This window comes from Chiloscyllium plagiosum, chromosome 17 (genome assembly GCF_004010195.1).
Source record: "Chiloscyllium plagiosum isolate BGI_BamShark_2017 chromosome 17, ASM401019v2, whole genome shotgun sequence".
In the NCBI taxonomy this organism is placed as follows: Eukaryota; Metazoa; Chordata; class Chondrichthyes; order Orectolobiformes; family Hemiscylliidae; genus Chiloscyllium; species Chiloscyllium plagiosum.
This window is the reverse complement of record NC_057726.1, coordinates 57,394,557-57,417,262: the sequence shown is the minus strand read 5'-3', so window position 1 is coordinate 57,417,262 and position 22,706 is coordinate 57,394,557. Positions and strand designations below refer to the sequence as shown.

Sequence of the window (22,706 nt, the reverse complement as noted above, 5' to 3'; positions counted from 1 at the left end):
GACGTTTAGACCTAGAACATTACCCTGAGGAACTCCTGCACTGCAATTAACCCAGTAGGAGGTCACATGTCCCTCTTCAGTACACTATTTTACCTTGCATTTTAGTTTTGTTGGTTTAATATGTAACTATGTTGTAAAGACTCGCACCTGTAGCAATATGAGGGGGAAGTTTCGAAATGGTTTTGCTGAAACATGTGGGGAAAGTGATCTCATTGTGGGGAAGTGAGTGATAGTTTGTGAATTCAAGAATGAAAGAGCGATTGGATTTTTTTTTCAATGCAGATAGACTCGGAGCTGTAGAGCAGCCAAGAGTGATTTGGATATGGATGTATGGTTTATCAATCGCTAAAATGAACATGAATTTGTGAAGCCACAGCATATTGAAAGAATTTGGAGAGGGAGGGAGAATTGAAGGGAGGATGAACAAATGAGTCAAGCAGATTCCTTAAATGCAAGTATAATGGCATCTTGAAAAGCATGGATCTGGTCCCTGAGATAAGTGAAGTGTTAGCATGAGGTTAGAAAGAGAAATCAGTGATAAGCAGTTTAGAGGATTGGACTTCTGTAAAAACAGCATTTTCAGGAGTCAAAAGCCTGAATTTCAATTGCTATAAGTGGAGAGCATGTCTTTGTGGTTTGTGCCATTTCGCCATTTCTCACTTGGGTCCAATGGTGATGCACTGAGAACAAAATACAGAAGTACACTTTCCTTTGAACTGTGTGACATTTGAATTGGGGTGAAACACTCTGTCAGCCATCCTGCTGAGGAACAAAGCTCCCTTCGGTTCAGGAGTAAATGATTTGATCATTGTTCATCTGATCATTGATCATGTCTGTTTACTGTCTGGTACCTACAGTGTGCATTGTCAATGCTTGCCTTTCCAAGCTGTGTATTTGAGAAAATGAGTCAATCAATGTACAACCACTTGTAAGAATTTATTAGCCCATGTAATTGTCCAGGGCTTGTTGCTCATGAATGATAAAACTGTTTGTGATATACGGTCTTGGGGAGGGTACAGAGGAGATTTACTTGAATTATACTAATCGCGAAGGGTTTTAATTATCTGGAAATGTTGGGATTGTTCTCCATAGGACAAAGAAGGTTGGGGACGATTATAGAGAGCTTCATAAATTTGAGAATGTTGGAGTGCTTGTGAATTGATGTTTGTTGTTATTGTCTGATGTGAAATGGCATTTGCTGGGAGGGACAGTAGCAGAGCAGTAATGTTATTAGCCATCCAGAATCCCAAACTAACACTTTGGGGACATTCGTTCAAGTCCAACCATTGCAGATGGTAACATTTGAATGTATTTGAACAAATCTGGATTCAAACCCAATTGTGACCACGTAGCCATTGCCAACGGTTAGAAAAATTTGATAGTTCACCACTGAGGGACAGAAAATCTGCCACCTTTATCCAGTTTGGCCTACACGTGACTCCAGACCCACAGCAATATGGTTGTTTTTTCATTCTCTTGTGGGCATTTAGGGATGGACAGTAAATACTGGCCTAGTCACCTTGCATGAAGCAATTAAAAAAAGGTCTTTCTAAATCTTCCTAACTAGTGAAGTATGTACCCCCTTATCCATATGCATTTTTAAGAAGCAGTTAGCAAAATGTCTGAGTGTTCTATCTTAGCAAGACAGGGGCCTTCATTAGCATTTCCAATTAGGAGCCTGATTTCAATTTAATGGTAGCCTGTTGCGTTTCCAAATGTTGAAACTATGGAGACCAGAGTTACCCGCCATAAAGGACAAGTGCTATGTTTCGCATTGCTTCTGGGGCAGGAAGTGACTCATGAGCCTGACCCTCCCCCACAGTCCTGAAAGAAGTCTTCAAACTTTCACTGGCCCACCATCTATGCTTGCTTAGAAATGCTGCTCCTTCATATTGGTTGATACCTCTTACAGGTTTATTGTGGTTTGAACAATTTCTACACTTATGCCATGTGGATTTGAAAGTCAGGAATGAATACTTTCTCCAAAAGAAAGTTACCCTCCTGTAGATTTGTGCATAAAGCACAGGCAACAGCCCAGTGCTGCCTGGAGTTAGAATTGTGGTGGAAGTGCAATAGTTTTCATCATTTCAGATGTGGAAACCTTATGTGGGTATAACAGTCAATGCAGAATGATGGGAGTTTAACCTCAAGTAAAGGGAGAAGTGATGGTGTGGTTGTAATGTCCCTGAACTGGTAACCCAAGGACTCAGACTAATGCTCTAGGGACACAGACACAAGTTGGTGGAATTCAAATTAAATTAATGAACCTGAAGTTAAAAGCCAGTCTAATGGTGACCACGAAACCATGGCTGCTTGTTCCAAAACAATATCTGGTTCACTAATGCCTTTTTGAGAAAGAAATCTATCATCCTTCCCTGACCTGGCTGACATGTAACTCCAGACCCACAGCTGTATGGTTCACTCAAACACAGCCATCCTCAGTTTGGGCTGGGTGCCATTCAACAAGCAGTGAGCTTGCCCTCGATTCTCATTGGCTCCAGGTTTGCTTGAGCTCCTTAATGCCGCGATTGATCGAACGCAACCTTGCTGTCAAGGGCTGTCACTCTCACCTCACCTCTGGAGTTCAGCTCCTTTCTCCATGAGAAACTCCATGAGAACTCCACACTAGCTTTCGGAGCGCTGCTCCCTGTGCACAACCACCTGATGAAGGAGCGGCGCTCCGAAAGCTAGCGTGCTCCTAATTAAAGCTGTTGGACTATAACCTGGTGTTGTGTGACTTTGAATTTCCTGTATTAACAATGACTGAAGGTATTCATCAGTGAGAAGAATTAGTAATGAAACACACATTAGAAGTAAAAGGCGAGTCCAAAAGGATAGAAGTTAATTAAACAAAAGGTCTGTATCAGTCTCAAAGCTGATTGTGAAATGCAGATATTTGAATGTTGCAGCCATTGCAGTGAAGGGTATTGGTGGTGTTGGTGTTAATAGTTGACCACCCAGTTTTGTGATCCTCAGTTTTGCAGATTCATTGAGATCTTGTAGTGCTGATTCCTTTCAACTGTGATTCAATCCCAGCATTCAGGATGAGAGAGAAAGTCATTTTGTGGCCTTAGCCCCAGCTGCTAGCTAACTAAACTCTAATAGTCAGAATGAGAGATTAACTTTACCTGCAACACAGGGGTGATCAGGAGACAGCAGTACGGTTGTGACCATCCCTACATACCAAGATTTGAACCCTGTGTACATTAATCCCAGTGATGCCAACAGCATGGGTTCATTTCCTACACTGGCTGAGGTCATCATGAGGGTCCTACTTACTCAAGCTTGTCCTTTGCCTGAGGCCTGGTGAACATCAGGTTAAACTCACCACCTGTGTATGTGTCCAATGAGAGAGCAGCTCTCTAGGTCTATAGTGACTTTTAGATTCTAGACTCTGATTTCCAGCATCTGCAGTCCTCACTTTTGCCTATAGTGACTTTTACTTTACCTGAAGGATAAACAATGGCTTGTTGCCTATAGTTTCCAGGAAAGGAAAGGGCTTACCATTCTATTACCTCACTTGCATTTGCCATATCATTGAACTTTTAGTGACATTGGTCTGTCATTCTCGAATTGAGGGATATGAAAATCAAGGCAGAATCTTCCAATCTTGGAAAGCAATTCCCTACCATCTTCCAACCAGCTCACAAATTTAATTTAATTTGATTTGATTTGATTTATTGTCACATGTATTTTGTCACAAAATCCGGTGAAAAGTTCATAGTGTCACCACTTTCTGGTGCCACCTTAAAACAAGAAAAATAAACCAAAACATTGACTATAAAGGCAGTAAAATAAAAGAATAAAGAAAAAGTGTTCAATTTGACTGTCATCCCACCATTAATTGAGTTTTTCATTGGTCAATTCACAGCTACTTAAAGGCCTCTTCACCACACTGCCTTGGTTAACTCTGTTCCCATAGGCTGAGAGCACAGGCAACACCCCACCTGTTAAAATGGAGTGACCTGCCTGAAAGGGTATTGGGCACGGGGTAGGCTTCCAATCTGCCCCAATCTGGGAATGAGAAAGGGGTACAATGGGGGTCAGGGAGTGGTCACTGAAGGCCACCCATGCCCTTGCTTCCAGCCCTCTCTCCCTGTGATCCCCACCCTGTGAAAATCTATCTCCTGTGCCTGCTGTTCCTGGAAATCTGGACTGCTATACCGCCAACAGCTTCTGACACTGCAAATACACCCACGGGACAGGCAATGACGGAAGTTAAAAAGCCCCTTTCAACTCTACTGGAGTGCTAGTGGGACTGAGTGTCTTCATGCTTCTGATTGGCCAGCAGTTTCAGGCAGGGCTGGAAATTATTGCCCAGAAAGAGATTCCAACAGAAAGTGACCATACGAGTGCTTGATAGGCATGGGATCTGGTGGGATTTCCTGATTATGTTGGCACTGAGTGCTTCCATCCATTTTTAGACTCACCACCACATTTTGGTATAAATATCAGAGCATTCCACCCTCAGTGGGATTTCTGCCTGTCTCTCTCTCTCTCTCTCTCAGTCCTGTTCTCAATCCTCCTTCTGATCACCGTGACACTTTCCTGAGGTTTGTTTTCCCATGGGCACCCAGGAGCCTGAGGCTCTACAGCTTTTCACTGGGGGCTGCCCTATGATCACTGGCATTATATTGTGCTCATGTCTCCTGTAAACTGCCTACTCCATTCTTTAGTTCATTCTGTATGTTCCCCCGGTTCAAAACCTTCTTTGAAACTATTGTGCATTCCCCGCTGAGCGAGTTATACTCATTCGCTGAGATTTCATTCATTTCAATTTTCTGAAAGGTACATGTTGACCAGCTGGCTCCTGAATTCTTCATGTCATTATTGTTTAACACCTACAGCTGAGCTTCCCACCCACTGCACAGTGTTTCCATCTTTCACTGGAATTATACTCAGTTGATGTCAGTGGATGTTTAAGTAAATTAGCCTCAATATTTAAATGAATTGACAGGCAGAAATCTGCAGTTGAAATATGTTTTGAAATCCTGGACCTCATTTAGTTACTGACATCAGTCCCGCCCCTGCAGAAACACTCCTGTCCTAGTGACATCTGAGAACACCACACGTTTCTTGTTCCCTTTTAACCCGGCAAGTTTACACTTGTTAGAGGCAACACCCTGAGGTGCTCCCTTCGTTGGCTTTGTTGCATTAATGCATGCAGTGAGAAAAGATTCATCAGAATTGGGATTTGATTTCAAGATCGCTTCTGCCCGGTATCTCATCACGGAATGTTTGTATCCCTGAACAGGTCACTGCATCGGACAATGGAAATCATGAGGACACATACATTCGCACAGCTCTCAAAATATGTTATTTTGCTCGTCCTCATTTGTGAGTGTGTGAAAGGAGATGGTAAGGTATTTACTGCTTCTTATTCTGTTTTAATTGATAGGTTGAAAGCTTATGTTCCTTCTTGTTGTAACTGAGTAACTGACATGTGTGTTTAATATTCAATCCCCTGCTGTCTGAGCCACCAACAACTTACCACAGAACAGTAATGATCGTACTTTGAAATGAGTCCATTGGCTGGAAAGTCCTTTGGTGTTTCTGTAATTAAGAGTCTAACAATGACCATGAAACTGTTGGTGATTGTCGGGAAACCCTGTCTGACTCACTGATGGCCTTTACCGAAGGAAATCTGCCGTCCTTACGGTGACATGTACCTCCAAACCCACAGCAATGTGGTTGGCATTTAACTGCCCTCTGGACAATTAGAGATGGGTAATAAATCCTGATCCAGCCAGCCATGCCCATACCCCATGACTTTTTTTTAAATCCAGAGGTGGTGAAAGCTGCTATATAAATGCAAGTACTTTTTTGATGCCTATTCCTCACCTGACTGTCCACACTTAAAGATTTGTGCACTGACCTCTGTATGAAGTAGCCTTAACAAATAGCAGGCTCCTTGTGAAACACGGGATCTATGAACAGTTGTAACTCACTCCCATTGCTGTCCCTTGGAACCAAATGCACTTCCAAACTAAAAACTTGGGACAGCCTTCCACTAGGAACCAATCAGCACTCTCCACTCACGGAGACTAAATGTTGTTTTCTTTTTAATTTATTATTTCTTGTTAGTTGTCCTGATAAAGGCAAGGTAAGAAAGTATCAATAACATGTCTTTTCATCAGGAATAAATGAGGATGATCTGATAGCCATTGCTGAGATAAGGCTGCAGCAGGGTGACATAGATTGGAGTCTGAGTATCGAGGGGTACATGATATTTAAAAAGGACTGGAAGATCAGAAACGTTGGAACGATGGCTCTGTTAATGGACAATACGGTTAATGCAAAAGACCCGATGACTTAAATTCTAGAAACAAAGATGTGGAAACAGTTTGGGGAGAGATGAGAAATAATGATGGTAATATTTGTTTATAAGTGTGGGTTTTTTAAAATTCACTTACGGGACATGGTTGTCACTGGCTGGGCCCCTAACAGAGACCACATGGTGGGATAATTATAAAGGAAGAAACAGTGGAAGCCTGTCAGAAAGGTGCAGCGGAAATCATAGGAGATTTTAATTTTGAATCAGGATCCAGGATAGAAGAGGCAATGCAGCTCACTGAGAGTGCACTGACAAAGAGCTATTCAAAATCTACACTCGCCCCACTTTGTAGCACTGGCCCATTACATTTCAAGTGTTCTTCCAAGCCCTTGTTAAATGTTGTGAGGGTTCCTGCCTCAACAACCCTCGCAATTAGAGACAAATAAACTGCAGATGCTGGAATCTAAAGTAAACAAGCAGGAGGCTGGAAGAAGACAGCAAGCCAGGCAGCATTAAGAGATGGAAAAGTTGATGTTTCCAGTGTAACCCTTCTTCAGGACTGGGGGTGGGTGTGGGGGGGGGTGCAGATAAAGTGGGAGTAGGCAAGGATTTTGGGTGGGGAAAGGGGCGGAGTGGTGAAGTGAACACAGGTAGCAGATAAAGAGTTGGGGTGGGGTGGGGGAAGATTTATGGGGTAGGAAGAAGGGATGTATTCAAAGGAGAGGAAGGTTCCAGAGGAGGTAGTTACAGCTTCTTGTGTTCCTTAATGCCTGAAATGAAAAGAAAAAAAGTTTTATCTTAGCACATCGATGAGCAGGTGGATGAAGTGGAAATGGTGGGTGGTGGTGGTGGGGGAGGGCAGCTCTGACCCAGCATGAGGCGATGTTGGTGGAGAGTCTACACATGGCATTGCAGGGCAGTAAGTGTGGATCTCAGAATGTGGTGAGAACAGCTGTCTGAGCAATGCTGTATATCACGGAGAACCTGTGATCCTGGGTGGATCCAAAACATGAAAGATGAAACTTCAGTTGGAATCCACGTGGGGTGAGTCTGAGCCAGAGACAGTCGCTGAGGAATGTGATGTGGCTGTGGAAATGAGTTTTAGCAATTACATAGCAAAATTAGTGACGGTGAAACAAGAAAAAAAAAGATTGGAATGGAAATCCTGTTGGAGAGAGGAGCAGTACTTCTTCAGAGTGAGCGTGCCTGAACGAGATGTGGCAGAGAGTTTAACACTCGCCCAAAAAAAAGCTGAAAGAACTGCAGATGCTGGAAATCTGAAACAAAGCCAGAAATTGCTGGGAAAACTCAGCAGGTCAGGCAGCATCTGTGGAGAGAAATCGGAGTTACCATTTCAGGTCTACTGACCCTCCATGAAAGCAGAGCTGGATGAAGTAAACAGGCAAAGTGGGGGAAACAAGAGAACAGCAGCAACGCATTTGGCAGTTATTCAAGGGAATGTCACATAATTACACAGAATTGTTCAACTGCATTGAGAAAGAAAATTCCAAATGGGTGAGGCTCCATTGGAGGTGGTTAATTGAGAAAGGTAAAGTGAAAACCAAATATAAAGAAGAAAACACTGAATTGAGCAAAGGCAGTTGGCAGATCAGAAGGTTGGACAGAATACTATAAACAAAGCAAAGCATTACTGATTAGTAAGCAGGGCAAAATAGATTGAAAAGTAAAGCAAGCTGGAAATATGGCAACAGATAGTAAGAGTTTCAATGGAGATTTCAAAAGAAAAGCATTAAAGTGAACATTGGTCTTACAGAAAATGAGTCTGTGGAATTAATAATGGGAAGTGAAGGAGATGGTGGATGAACTGGAGAGGTATTTTGAATCTGTCTTCATTATAGAGGATACAAATCCTCTAACATTATAGAGGATCCCAAAATAGCTATAAATCAGGAAATGAAAGAGAAGGAGGAACAGAAACAGACTAAGGCTGAGACCAGTGTGGTGATAGGTAAAGGTCACCATGGTCTGACAAGACCATAGGGCTTTTCTCTCAGAGAGAGAGAGAGAGAGAGAGAGACAACTGGTGGGGATTTAACCTGAAGGCCACTATACCCAGGCAAGGGGAGAGGTTTAGAAGGAGACCTCTTGAAGGTACCCTCAGCCAGTGCGGGAATTGAGCCCACACTGTGGCATAAGGTGTTTCACGTCCAATTGTCAACAGAGATGGGGTTTTGTTTTCCAGTGTCACTGCAAATTTCCACCTACAACAATATCCATTTGAAAAAAAAACAAAATACTGTGGATGCTGGAGCTGTATTTCCAGCATCTGAACGAACCATCCTCAAGAGCGTGGATGTTACCAAGAAAAAGCGGTTATTATGAGACTTAAAAGAAAGATACCAAAGCACTGATGGGATAGGATAAAGTATCCTTGAGAGCAATATTAAAAAGAAAGCCATTCAGTAAACAAGTGCCTCTGTTGCAGCAGTCAGAGAATTTTGTGGTTCAAATCCCACTCCAGAAACCTGAATGTATACTGTAAGCTGTCACTACATTGTAGCACTCAGGAACTGCAATACACTTTGAGGTAACCACAGAGGATGCTGCAGAAACTCAGCAGGACTCTGAAGAAGCATCAGAGTGAATGCGAAACATAACTCTGTTTCTCTCTTCACACGACTTAGAGGTACCGGTGTTGGACTGGGGTGGACAAAGTTAAAAATCACACAACAGGTTTATTTGGAAGCACTAGCTTTCAAAGCGCTGCTCCTTCATCAGGTGGTTGTGGAGAATAAGATCATAAAACACAGGCTTTATGGCCAATTGGTACAGTGTCATGGAGATGTGATGATACAATTTTAGATCAAATCTTTCAACTTTTAGAATGGGATGCACTGGCTTTTGTTCTTTGATATGTAAATCCCAGAAGTTCTTTAAAATTATATTTGCAAGAAAGAACAATAGGGGCTATCTCAGCTCAGACAATGCATTAAGGTGTGAGGGCTGTCTGTGTCCCAGTGTTGAGTTAGTTTCTAACATGGGATTTACAGAGTTTACGTGGATTTGTGCAGTTTTTGAGCAAAATGAAATGTAGTTCTGCAAAAAAAAATTCACCCCATAAACTTATATGTGTGCATGTGTAGGAGAGACAGAGTGAGTGTGTGCATGTGACTGTGGGTGTGTGGGCATAAGTGCATTTGATATAGTGTGTGTGTAAATGTATGTGTGTAAGCTTGGTTAAGTGTCTGAGCATGTGTGATGGTGTATACACCTGTGGGAGGGTACGTATGTGGGTGTGCGTGCGGGGGCTGTATGTGTGCGTATGAGAGAGAGCTTGTGTATGAGAGAGGGTCTGCGTAGGTGTATGAGTTTGTAGGAGCATGTGTGTGTGTGAGAGAGAGTGTACACTGCAGTGGGGTTACCTATACTGTGACATGAACCCAAGGTCCCAGTTGAGGTCCTCCCTATGGGTACGGAACTTAGCTATCAACCTCTGTTCAGCCACTATTCGCTATTGCCTGTCCTGAAGTCTGCCTTGGAGGATAGTCACCCGAAGTTCTAAGGCCGAATGTCCCAGACCGCTGAAGCGTGCCCCAACTGGAAGGGAACACTCCTATCTGGTGTTTGTTCCTCATGACACTGTGCAACAATTACAAGGCAGAAGTGATCCCTCCCAGTCCGAGGATATTCGGCCTCGGACCTTCGGGTGACCATCCTCCAAGGCGGACTTCGGGACAGGCAGCAGCGAATAGTGGCCGAACAGAGGCTGATAGCTAAGTTCCGTAGCCATAGGAAGGGCCTCAACCGGGACCTTGAGTTCATGTCACAGTACAGGTGACCACCATTGCACTATACACACACACAGACACTCCTACACACACAAGCACACACACGCGCGCGCACACATGCACACCTGTACACAGACACTCCCACACACTCCTACAGACACATACACTCCCACACACAGACATGCATCCTCTCACAGACTTTGACATTTTACACTCACACATGCATATCCACTCTCTCTCACAGATACTCACAATTCCCCACCCCAGACACACACATACACTCCAACAGACACACACATGCACAAAACCCCACATGCACACATACACATAAACATTTGTGGGGTGAATTTGTACTTGCAGAGTTACATTGTACTTTGCTCAAAAACTGCATGAATCCATGTAAGACTCTGTTAACTCACTTTTTTGATTAGAATCAGTCTAAACATAATGGCACAGACAGGGAGCACAAGGGGCTAACACCTTCAACATCTCAACATCTTATCTGTGCTGACACCAAATGTTACAGTTAACCTGAGAACGTAACTTTTTAAAAAACGTTTTGTGATTTACATATGGAAGTGAAACAAACATGGTCATTCTAACAGATGAGAGACTTAACAAACAATTTTTCAATGTTGTGAATGCATGGAATGCATTGCCAGCTGAGGTGGTAGAAGCGAAGTCATTGGGGACATTTAAGCAACTGCTGGACATGCACATGCATAGCAGTGAGTTGAGGGGTGCGTAGGTTAAGTTACTGTATTTTACATTAGGATTAAATCTCGGCACAACATCGTGGGCCTAAGAGCCTGTTCTGTGCTGTACCTTTCTATGTTTTATGTTCTAATGCATAATTTCAGTTACATCACACTGTAAACTTTTGCTATAAGTTCTGTGTCTTACAACTGTGTACTCCACAACCACCTGATGAAGGAACAGCACTCCGAAAGCTAGTGCTTCCAATTAAACCTGTTGGACTATAACCTGGTGTATTGTTTGATTTTTAACTTTGTACACTTAACCAAACTTACATACACACTCTATCACATGGACTTACACCCACACGCACACTCACATGCCCACGCTCATTCTGTCTCTCCTACACGTGCACACATAGCTTTATGGGATGAATTTGTTTTTGCAGGACTACTTTTGCTTAAAAACCGGATGAATCCGTGTAAAACTCTAAATTCCATTTTAGAAATAAAACCAGTCTCACTCAACATTGGGACTCAGACAGACCTCACACCTTAATGCATTGTCTGAGCTGAGATGGCACCTATTATTAGAAAAGCTAGATCTTTCTTGCAAATGTAATTTAAAAGAAGTTCTGGGATTTACATATCAAAGAACAGAAACCAACGCATCCCATTCTAAAAGATGAAAAACTTGATCTAAAATTGTTTAATGTGTCATCGCATTTTCGTAATACTGTACTCATTTGGCGATAATGTCTGTGTCTTATGATTTTAATCTCCACAACCACCTGATGAAGGAGCGGCACTCTGAAAGCTAGTGCTTCCAAATAAACCTGTTGGACTATAACCTGGTGTTGTGTAACTCTCTGTCCACAGATTTTTGCCAGATTCTCTGTGTTTGTTTCAGATTCCCAGCATCCACAGTATTTGTTTTCAAATGGATATTATTGTAGGTGGAATCTTTCAGTGACACTGGAAAATAAATCCCCATCTACGTTGACAATTGGATTTGAAACACTTTATGACAAAATTTGGAGAAGAAGAAGCGAGTTCTCGTAATGTCTTGGTTAATGTTTATCTCTCAACCGACATCAATGGTTAAGTCATTTCTGTCATTGTTGTGTATAGATTGGCTGAAGTGTTTCCCCAAGTTATAACAGTGACTATACTTTGCAAAGATTTCACTGGCAGTGAGATGTTTCAGGACACCCTGAGACTGAGAAAGTGTAAGGTCACTCACTTTTTAAATAATTATCCTTCACCTTTGAATAAAACAACAGAGAGGTTTGAATATTTGTAAAACGTAGACCATAGTTGACTGACTGATTGACTTTAGTCTTGAAGAAGTAACAAAGTTATAAAGGGTAATGATTTATTGTATTTCTGGATTTTAAGGAAGTGTTTTGCAAAATATCATAGAAAAGGTAGGTTGTCAAAATTGTAGAACAGAGGGGTCAGTGTTAATTTGCAGAAAATAATGACTGAAGGAGAAAAACAGTTTGTTTTCTTTCAGACTGGGGAATGGCCGTCAGTGATGTTCCCAAAGGTCAGTGCGAGGATCAATACGTTTTTGATTTGCATAAACTTCTTGAAAATTGGAACACATCATAGAGTTTCACACATATGTTGCGGTGCTGCGATGGTATCAGATCTCTGAGCCAGGAGGCCTGATATGGGTCATTTCCACGAAGGGACAGGGTGCTCCTCCTGGTGGGAGGCTGCACTCTGTGGCTGCCTTCCTTAACAAAGTGAGAGCAGGAGGAGACGGCCAGGAGTAGCAGCAGGTTCATGCTGAGGACAGGCTTCCTGCTCAGGGACAGGTCACTGCCATGGAGCCCCCTCAGGAAATGCAGGTACACGAGAGGAGCAGAATATTCCAGCCCTGAGCCATGGGGATGAGTGAGCCTCAGTGTTGATGCGGTCTCTGTGTGTCCTGGGACACAGTGATGGAACGGTGATGGGTTGGAGAGGGATCCTGAGAGTTTCAGGATTGGGAAACCATCCTCTCCCAGGGACTGTGACTCCCAGGGGGGCAGCTGCTTTGATCCTCACTATGACTGGCACCTTCCAGGGACCGATGGGTGCCCTTCATGGGATCACTCAGTCATGCAGCCACAATCCCTCAGGACAGTGCCCTGTACTATCTGTGTAAGATAGAACCCAATTCATTCTGATCCCTATGAGGGACCAGTGCTGCTGGCCAGGCAGTAAGATTCAGGAACAATGCTGGCACCTCCCAGGTATGGGGCACCATCAACTGCACACACCCACATGGCACTGAGAGGGCACTACGCTGCAGAATTCATCAACAGGAAGGGACTCCATTCTATCAGTGTGCAAGTGATCTGTGATTACTATTACCACTTCCTGAAGCTGTGTGTGCCCACTGCCCTGGCATATGCCATGACTCCTACACCCAGGAGCACTCTCATGTACCTGCTGTGTACAAGGGTGAAGAGCCTTACAAGGATGGTTACTGGGGGATGGGGAATGGGGGATGGGGTAGGGATGTCCATGACTCACTGCACCATTACACAGCGTCCTGACTGATATGGGCCACAGGTAACTTGCAGCCCGTGCTTCAACCAGGGCAGTGGGGCAGCAGACAATGGGGTTCCTGAGGAGAGGGCTCTGCTGAATGGTCTGGGTCAGGAGGCAGTGGGGCTCCAGTACACTCCAGACAGAGCGTGCTGTGTCATCCTGGTGTGCTGAACCCTACACAATTGGAGCAAGCAGAGGGGAGATGCGCTGGACACTGAGGAACTAGGGGAGTGGGAGCTGTAATCCAAGGAGACAATGACACTGAGATAGGGGAAGCTGTCCTTGTGCATGGTACAGCCCAGCTGAAAACATCAGGCGCTGCAATCCAGACAGGACCTGATCAACACCCCATTCCTGTTAATGTAAACTGGGTGCTGCAGACCATCAGACAGATGCCAGTCTGGGCAGGGTAGGGAGTTAATGTGCTGAGCTGGATTAGACATGGTGAGAGATCTCAATAAGCCTTGCAGCAGAAGTCCCTCCAAAAGACTCAACACAAATGGCACTTAGCCAGAAAATGGAAGACTCTGTACCAAGCCTCAGCCTTTCCTATACTCAGTAATGGATAAGAAGGAACCCAGTGGAAAATAAACTGAGCAACTTCTGTTAGGGCACAGCCCCAGAGGAGAGGAAGTATTGGTTGGCAATACAATCAGAAGAACTAAAAACAGGAAGGCCTCAACAAAAGCGAGTTCCTCTTTCTGATTTATGAAATTTTTAGCTGTATGTGTTCTTCATTTCTTTGGAAAGCAGAAGAGTAAAAGTGAGTGATCTTATTTTAAAATCTGAATATGAACGGAATAATCTTGACCATTTGATACATGATGATATTCCAGTTCATTAGCATTCTCATCTTTATACTCGGCATCTCCCTGTTGTTTCCAGACTATAAAATAAAGGATCTGAAAGAGAACAGAAATAACAAAGATCTAAAAGAGAACAAAGATAAAAAGATGTGACAGTTATTGTACAAGAAGAGGCAAGTAGTCAATGAGAAATTGTACAATTACAAAGCATCGGAATCTGCCAAACCATGTGCTGGATAATGAAATGGTTTTGATGTTTTGTCATTTTTAAACAGGGCAGTGAATGCTTACACAGCAAGGGCCGGGACGACAGAATAGTTAATTGGTTCCAACACGTGTTTGATTGCTGTTGGACATGGAATAAATATTGGCCAGGATAATTCATTCCCAAGGAGAGCCAACACATCTTTATGTCCTCCTGTGTCAGTGTACAGGATCTTAGACTGACTTCCTACAAGATAGCAACTAATTCAGGTGGAAAATCTTCAGACTAGATTTCAGTTCAGGTGGAAAATCAGATCAAGTTAGCTCAATAATGCTGAAGAAGCAGATAGATTAAAAGATCAGAAAGTCATGACAATTTGATTTAATTATGCCCCATGCTCTGGCTTCTTTACTGTAATAGAAATAACAATTGACTTTTCAGGGTCCATGCTGCACTCAGAGATACTGAGAGCTGGAACTTTGTCAGGTGCCCAGAAATACTTCACAGAGAGATCTGTGTAGCTACTCAGTTTTTAAGATGGCCTCTTACTTTTTCAAGAGAAAGAGCGATCTTTTCAGCAGCAAGTTTTTTGACATTTGTTTCACCTTGTTTTAACAGTGAATGTGGCTCAGCAGCAGCACTACTGACCGAGCTGGTCGGGTCCTAATGTACATAGCTGCTCGACTGGGTCTGCGGCAGTTGGTAGGGGGACTAACAAGTCAGAAAAGCATACTTGACCTCTTCCTCACCAATCTGCCTGCCACAGATGGATCTATCCATGACAGGATCAGTAAGAATAATCCCCGCACAATCCTCGTGCAGGTATAGTCCTAGTTTCACACACTGAGGATACGCTCCATCATATTGTCTGTCACTACCACCTTGCTGAAAGGAATAGATTTCAAAGTGGATCAAAACCCTGGAACTTCACTCCTAACCACATCCTTGCACCCCACAAACTTCAGCAGTTCAAGAACGCAACTCACCAGCCCCTTCCTCAGGGCAATGAGAGACGGGCAAGGAATACTGCACTCGCCAGTGATGCCCACATCCCAGAATGAATCAAAAAGAAGATTTAGCAGAATTGTGATCGGAATTGTTGAGACCTTTGAATTTTTGATTCTCTGTGAGTGTACTCTGTGAGTTAGGAGCTGGAAAGGTCAATTATTAGAGGACACGTGTTCAAGGTTGCGGGAGAGAAGCTTGAAAGTGATACGCGAGGAAAGTTTATCGCACAAAGGGTGGTGAGTGGCTGGAACCCGCTGTCAGAGGTGGTGGTGGAAGTCGACACAATAGCAGCGTTCAAGAACCACCTGGAGGAATACATGAATAGGAAGGGAATGGAGGGATCAGGATCATAGAAGTGAAGGTAGTTTTTGTATGGAAGGGCAAAATGTGTTGGCGCAGGCTTGGGGGGCCAAAGGGCCTGGTCCTGTGCTGGATTGATCTTTATTCTTTGAACTTTATCCATTGAACAAGTTTGTTTTAAAACACAACAGAACAAACAAACTTATGTTTGCACATAGGAACTGGCCTGGAAAGATAATTGCAGGTTAATTATTGCTCTATGAACACAGCTCCGGGGTGAGTTATGGCCGCAGGTTGGATGTTGCATTAGTCAATAAAGGGAGGCTGGTGCTGGCCAGGCAACCACAGAGAATGTGGGCAAAACAAAGAGAAACTCTAGAGGGATCTGGTTTTATCTGAGGCTTTGGGGACAGAAGGTAGTAAGATGGGAAGCTGCGAAACAGAGTTTTGGTTACTCTCTAAATGTCCTCGAGTTATTGATTATTCAAAGTTCTGAGAAAAGAGCCTCAGTCTGTATGACATAAATAAAAGTCTCCAGCAAAACAGCAGAAGCTGTTTGCATTGACCGATAACTTTGGAATTCAAGCAGGATAGACAATCCCATGGGCCTGCGATTGCATAATCCAGGGATTACATGAAGGGTTAGCAACCATCATTCCAAATTAATTACATAAACTGGCAAATGATCAATCTTCAATTTTCTTTCCAATTTATCCATTAACTGTGGTTTTCTGTCTGTCTGCCTCTGGGGATTGAATTGAATTTATTGTCACGTGTCCCGAGGCACAGTGAAAAGCTTTCTCTTGTGAGCAATACAGGCAGATCACAGAGTTAAAGAGCATAGACAGTAAATAAATAGGTAAACAGCAGCAAAAACCAAAACTCAAGTACAGGCGAATCCTAAGAGTTTGGTATTCTAACAATAGTAGGGTAGAAACTGTTTTGAAACCGGCTGGTGCGTGTGTTCAGGCTTCTGTACCTTCTCCCCGATGGTAGAGGTTGTAGAAAAACATTGCCAGGGTGGGATGGATCTTTGAGAATGCTGGCGGCCTTTCCTTGACAACGGGCCTGGTAGATGGATTCTATAGATGGATTCTATGGTTATGGAATATTTAAAAGCTCTAGGTTGTGAATCTAGTGACAGTCCTTCATCACATTCAATGACAATAACCTCGATCATGTTGTGTGGCACTATCGTGCTAAATGGGACAGGTTTTAACAGGTCTAGAAAATCAAGACTGGGCATCAGTGGGGCATCATCAACAGCAGCAGAATCCATTGTGAAGGATGAGGTTTCTGAATACTTGGAAGTCTATGGTAAAATAGGGCAAAGTCTGCATGGTTTCATCAAGGGGAGGTCGTGCCTGATAAATCTGCTAGAATTCTTTGAGGAAATAACAAGCAGGTTAGACCAAGGAGAGTCAATGGGTGTTATCTACCTCGACATCAAGAAGGCCTTTGACAAGGTGCCGCATGGGGGGGCTACTGAGCAAGGTAAGGGTTCATGGTGACATAGGGCAGGTGCTGGCACGGATAGAAGTTTGGCTGTCTGGCAGGAAGCAGAGAGTCGGGATAAAGGGTCCTTCTCAGGATGGCAGCCAGTGACAAGTGGTGTTCCACAAGGCTCAACGATAGCACCATAACTTTTCACTTGATACATTAACAATCTAGATGAAAGAACTAAGAGCATTCTGGCTAAGTTTGCAGACGATACAAAGATAAGTAAAGGGACAGGTAGCATTCCGAAGGCTGGGACACTGCAGAAGGGTTTGGACAGGTTAGGAGACTGAGCAAAGAAGTGGCAGATGGAATACAATGTGGGAAAGTGTGAGGTCATGCAGCTTGGTTGGAAGAATAGAGGCATGGCCTATTCTCTAAATGGGGAGGAAATTCAGAAGTCTGAAGTGTAAAGATACTTGGGAGTTCTAGTGCAGGGTTCTCACATGGAAAACTTGCAGGTTGAGTGAGTAGTTAGGAAGGCAAATGCAATGATGGCATTTATTTTGAGAGGACTTGAATATAAAAGCAGGGATGTACGCCTGAGACTCGATAACGCTCCAGTCAGACCACATTTGGAGGATTGTGCACAGTTTTGGGCCCCATACCTCAGAAAGGATGTACTGGCCCTGGAGCATGTTCAGGACTGCAGATGCTGGAGATCAGAGTCGAGAGTGTGTTGCTGGGAAAGCACAGCAGGTCAGGCAGCGTCCAAGGAGCAGGAGAGTCAACATTTCTGGAAAAGCCCTTCATCAGAAAGGCAGCTGGTGGGTCGAGCTGAGAGATAAAAGGGAGGGAGTGGGGTAGGTATGTGAGAAAGTGATAGGTGGATGAAGGTGTGGAAGACGGTGATAGGTCGGGGGGGGTGGTGGTGATGGACAGATCCAGGGGGCGATGCCGGATTGGAGGCTTTGGACTGGGAGAATGTGTTGGGAGAGGAAATGAGGAAGCTGCTAAATTCACTGAGATCTTTGTAGCCCTTCATTACGAGCACGGCAGGCCAGGCAGCCTACCTTGAAGAAGTTCTCCTCCTCTCTCTACAAAGATCTCAGTGAGTCCCTCTGTCACTGTACCTCCAAGTCCTCTCCTCTGCCTGAAGCTCTTCAGCTAAATCCTCAAGACCCTATAACCACACAGGATAAATGGGGATTTCAATAGCTTCCACATCTCCCCTCCCACCACATTATCCCAGTCCCAAGCCTCAACTTGACACCGCCTTCCAGACCTGTCAATCACTCCCCTCTCTGACCTATCACCTTCTCCCCCACCTTCATCCGCCTATCGCTTTCTCAGCCCTATCGCTTTCTCAGCTACGCACCCCACCCCCTCCCATTTATCTTTCAGCCCCAACCCAGAAGCCTCATTCCTGATGAAGGGCTTATGCCTGAAATGTCAATTCTTCTGCCCCTTGGATGCTGCCTGACCCACTGTGCTTTCCCAGCAACACACTCTTAACACTAGAGCATGTTCAGAAAAGATTCATAAGAATGGTCCCAGGAATGAAAAGCTTAACATACGAGGAATGTTTGAGGACTCTGGGTTGATACTCAATCGAGTTTAGAAGGATGAGGGGGATCTAATTGAAACATACAGAATACTGAGGAGCCTGGATGGAGTGGATGTTGGGAAGTTGTTTCCATTGATAGGAGAGACAAGGAGCCGAGGGCATAGCCTTAGAGTAAAGGGAAGACCTTTTCGAATGGAGATAAGGGGACACTTCTTCAGCCAGAGAGTGGAGAATCTATGGAATTCACTGCCACAGAAGGCTGTGGAGGCCGGGTCATTGAGTATATTTAAGACTGAGACAGATAGGTTCTTGAGTATCAAGGGGATCAAGGGTTATGGGGAGAAAGTGGGAGAATGGGTTTGGGAAACCTACCAGCCATGATTGGATGGCAGAGCAGACCCGATGGGCTTAATGGCCTAATGTCTGTTCCTATGTCTTATTGTCTTATAGAATTGTACTCCAGCACAATCTGGAACCTCATGGCCTAGCATATACCCCACTCAACCATTACCTTCAAACCAGGGGATTAACCCTGGTTCAATGGTGAATGCAGAAGGGCATGCCAGAAGCAGCCCCAAGCATTGCTAAAAATGTGACAATAAACTGCTGTAGCTGCCAGAGAGGATTACCTGTATACCAAGCAGAAACAGCATGTAATGAACAGAGCTACGTGATCCCATCACCATCACACTACAGTGCTCCCACTTCCAGTCATGAATCATGGTCTACAATAAAACAATGAACAGGAGGACCATGCTCCCTGAATTTTACGATCCCCCAATGATGGGGAAGCCCAGCAGTGATCAAAGCAAAAGCATTTATAAACATTTTCAATTAGGTATGTTGAGTGTATGATTTGTCTCGTCCTCCTGATCTGAACAATGATACAAAGAAATGGTTGGAGGCACAGGATACTGCAAGGATATGGGCCTTGACAATATTCTGGCAATAGTACTGAAGACTTCACTCCAGAACTTTCCGTTGTCCTAGGCAAGCTGTTCCAGTACAGCTATAACACTGGCATCTACCTGACAATGTGGACAATTTACAAGCTTTTTACATGAAAACCAAGACAAAGCCAGCCCAGCCAATTATCCCTGCATCGGTCTGTTCTCAGTCATCAGGAAAGGGACAGTGCCATGAGGTAGCACTTTCTCAGCAATAACCTGCTCAGAGACTCTCAGTTTGGGTATAGCCAGGACCACTCAGCTCCTGACCTCATTACAGCCTCAGTCCAAACATGTACAAAGGAGATGAAGTCAAGAGGAGACGTAAAGATAACTTCCCTTGACATCGAGGTAGTGTTTGACCAAGTGTAACATCAAGGAATCCGAGTAAAACTGAAATCATTGGCAATCGGGGGAAACTGTCCACTGGTTGGATTCAAACCTGATACACAGGAGGATAGTGGTGGTTGCTGGAGGCCAGTCATTTCAGATCCAGCACATCTCTATCAGCTTCTACTGTCCAGCGTAAGTTCAGAAGTGTGGACGTTCTCTGATGATTGCACAATGTTCAGTCCTGTTACCAACTTCTCAGGCACTGAAGCTCGGACACGAGGGCACAGCTTCAAGATTAGGGGGAGCTGATTTAGGACTGAATTGAGAAGGAACTTCTTCACCCAGAGGGTTGTGAATCCATGGAATTCCCTGCCCACTTAAGTGGTTGAGGCTTCCTCAGTTACTGATTTTAAAGCTCAGATAGATAATTGTTTTGAACAATAAAGGAATTAAGGGTTCGAGTGAGAGGGCGGGTAAGTGGAGTTGAGTCAATGAAGAGATCAGCCATGATCATATTGAATGGTGGAGCAGGCTGGAAGGGCCAGATGGCCTACTCCTGCTCCTAGTCCTTACCTTCTTATGTTCCCATGCTCTTATGCCCTGCATTAACCCACTAAGGCTCCCTTGACAGCAGCTTCCAAGCTGGCAACTCTGTCAATTGGAAGGAGAGGGCTGCAGATACATGGGAACACCATCTCTCCTGCAAGTTCCCTTCTAAGCCATACGCCATCCTGAATTGCAGCTATAACATCATTCTCTCACTGTCAAGGGATGAAAATCACAGAAATCCACTACAAAAGGCAGGATGTAACATTGTCAAAGTCTGCTATTTTAGTGGAGGGCTGCTGTTTCAGTGGAGAGGGAGCTGGCAGGTGGTGGCTCAGTGCGAGGAGAGAGGTTGAGAAGGACAATCCTTCATGGTGTCCTCAGCTGGTGGGGGTACCGAACCAGCCCTGCATTACAAACCAGCTGTCCAGGCAACTCAGCTAACTAACCTCATAATGGCCAAAGATCAACATTCAGAATCCCAATGGAAATATGAGGGCAACCAAGGAGAGATTTTCCCCACCTTCATCTACCTATTACATTCCCCACATTCATCAACCATTGCATTCCCCTCTCCGACCTAACACCTTCTCCCTAACCGTCATCTATCTCTCAAATTCCCAGTTGCCTTCCCCCCAGCCCTATCCCCCTCCCATTTATCTCCCAGCTCCCCCAGCCCACAAATCTCATTCCAGATGAAGGGCTTAAATCCAAAACATCGACTCACCTGCTCCTCAGATGCTGCCTGACCTGCTGTGCTTTTCCAGCACCACACTCTCGACTCTGATCTCCAACATCTGCAGTCCTTACTTACTCTCAAAGAGAGAAATGATAGGTTGATATCACTGACGTAAGAACTAAAAACAAGACAAACTGAACTAAAGAGATTACCCTTTTATTTCCAAACTAATACCTGTCTTTTTTATCGCGACAGGCGATTGTGAGGACATGAAACCCGAAGGTCAGTGATCTCATAAACACAAAAATAGAGAAAAATAGAGAATTATTGTACAAGAGAGAGGATCAAAGTAAGAATTTGTGCATTTATAAAGCACCGATCACAACCTCAAAAATTACTGAAGTGCCTGTCACATAATGAAATTAATATTTAATCATTGTTAAACATAGCAGCCAATGTTTACACAGCAAGGCCCCATGATTAAAGAATAGTTGAATGATTTGAATGTGTGTTTTAATACTGTTGGACATGGGATAATATAGAGAGCTGTCTCACAGGCTAGTCAAGCAACAGCCTGACATAGACATACTCACAGAATCATACCTGACAGACAATGTCCCAGACACCACCATCACCATCCCTGGATATGTCCTGTCCAATCATCAGGACAGAGAGTTGCTCGGAAGCAGCATTACCGAACAAGCTGGTCGGGTCCAAAAGGACATAGCTGCTAGACAGGGTCTGCGGCAGGCAGTGAGGGAATCCACAAGTGGGAAAATCATACCTGGCCCTTCCTCACCAATCTGGCGGCTTCAGGTGCATCTGTCCAGACCAGTACCAGTAAGAGTGACCATCACACAGTTCATGTGGGGTCAAAAACCTACCTTCACACTGAGAGTGTCCTCCATCGTGTTCCATGGCACTCTCACTGTGCTAAATGCGATAGACTTTGAACAGACCTAGCAACGGAGGTCTGGGCATCCATGCGGCACTGTGAACCATCAGTAGAGCAGAATTGTGCTCCAGCACAATCTGTAAGCTCATGGCCTGACATATCTCCCACTTAACCATTTCCCTAGAGCCAGGGGATTAACCCTGGTTGAATGGAGAGTGCAGGAGGGCATGGCAGGAGCAGAGCAGGCATTGCTAAAAATGCGACAATAAACTGCTGTAACTGCCAGACAGGATTACCTGTATACCAAGCAGAAACAGCATACAATGGACAGAGCTACGTGATCCCATCACCATCACACTACAGTGCTCCCACTTCCAGTCATGAATCATGGTCTACAATTAAACAATGAACAGGAGGACCATGCTCCCTGAATTTTACCATCCCCCAATGATGGGGAAGCCCAGCAGTGAACAAGGCAAAAGCATTTACAAACATTTTCAACTAGAAATGCTGAGTGTATGCTTCGTCTCGTCCTCCTGATCTAAACAATGATATAAAGAAATGGTTGGAGGCACAGGATTCTGCAAGGATATGGGCCCTGACAATATTCTGGCAATAGTACTGAAGACTTCACTCCAGAACTTTCCGTTGTCCTAGGCAAGCTGTTCCAGTACAGCTATAACACTGGCATCTACCTGACAATGTGGACAATTGCCCAGGT

The 22,706-nt window shown here is 44.2% G+C and overlaps 1 protein-coding gene across 5 annotated transcripts in view; it reads left to right on the top strand.

Annotated features, from left to right (window-relative positions):
* Positions 1-5,023: 5,023 nt before the first annotated feature.
* Positions 5,024-22,706, top strand: part of LOC122558518 (adhesion G-protein coupled receptor G5-like) — a 70,725-nt gene continuing 53,042 nt past the window's right edge. For 2 of the 5 annotated variants that reach the window (XM_043707198.1, XM_043707193.1), the window contains exons 1-2: positions 5,035-5,358; positions 21,346-21,372. In XM_043707198.1, the coding sequence (XP_043563133.1) occupies positions 5,235-5,358; positions 21,346-21,372 (151 nt within the window). In that variant the 5' untranslated portion in view covers positions 5,035-5,234. Of the gene's footprint in view, positions 5,359-21,345; positions 21,373-22,706 lie in introns of all 5 variants that reach the window. The other 3 variants (XM_043707197.1, XM_043707195.1, XM_043707196.1) reach the window with 3 other exon arrangements.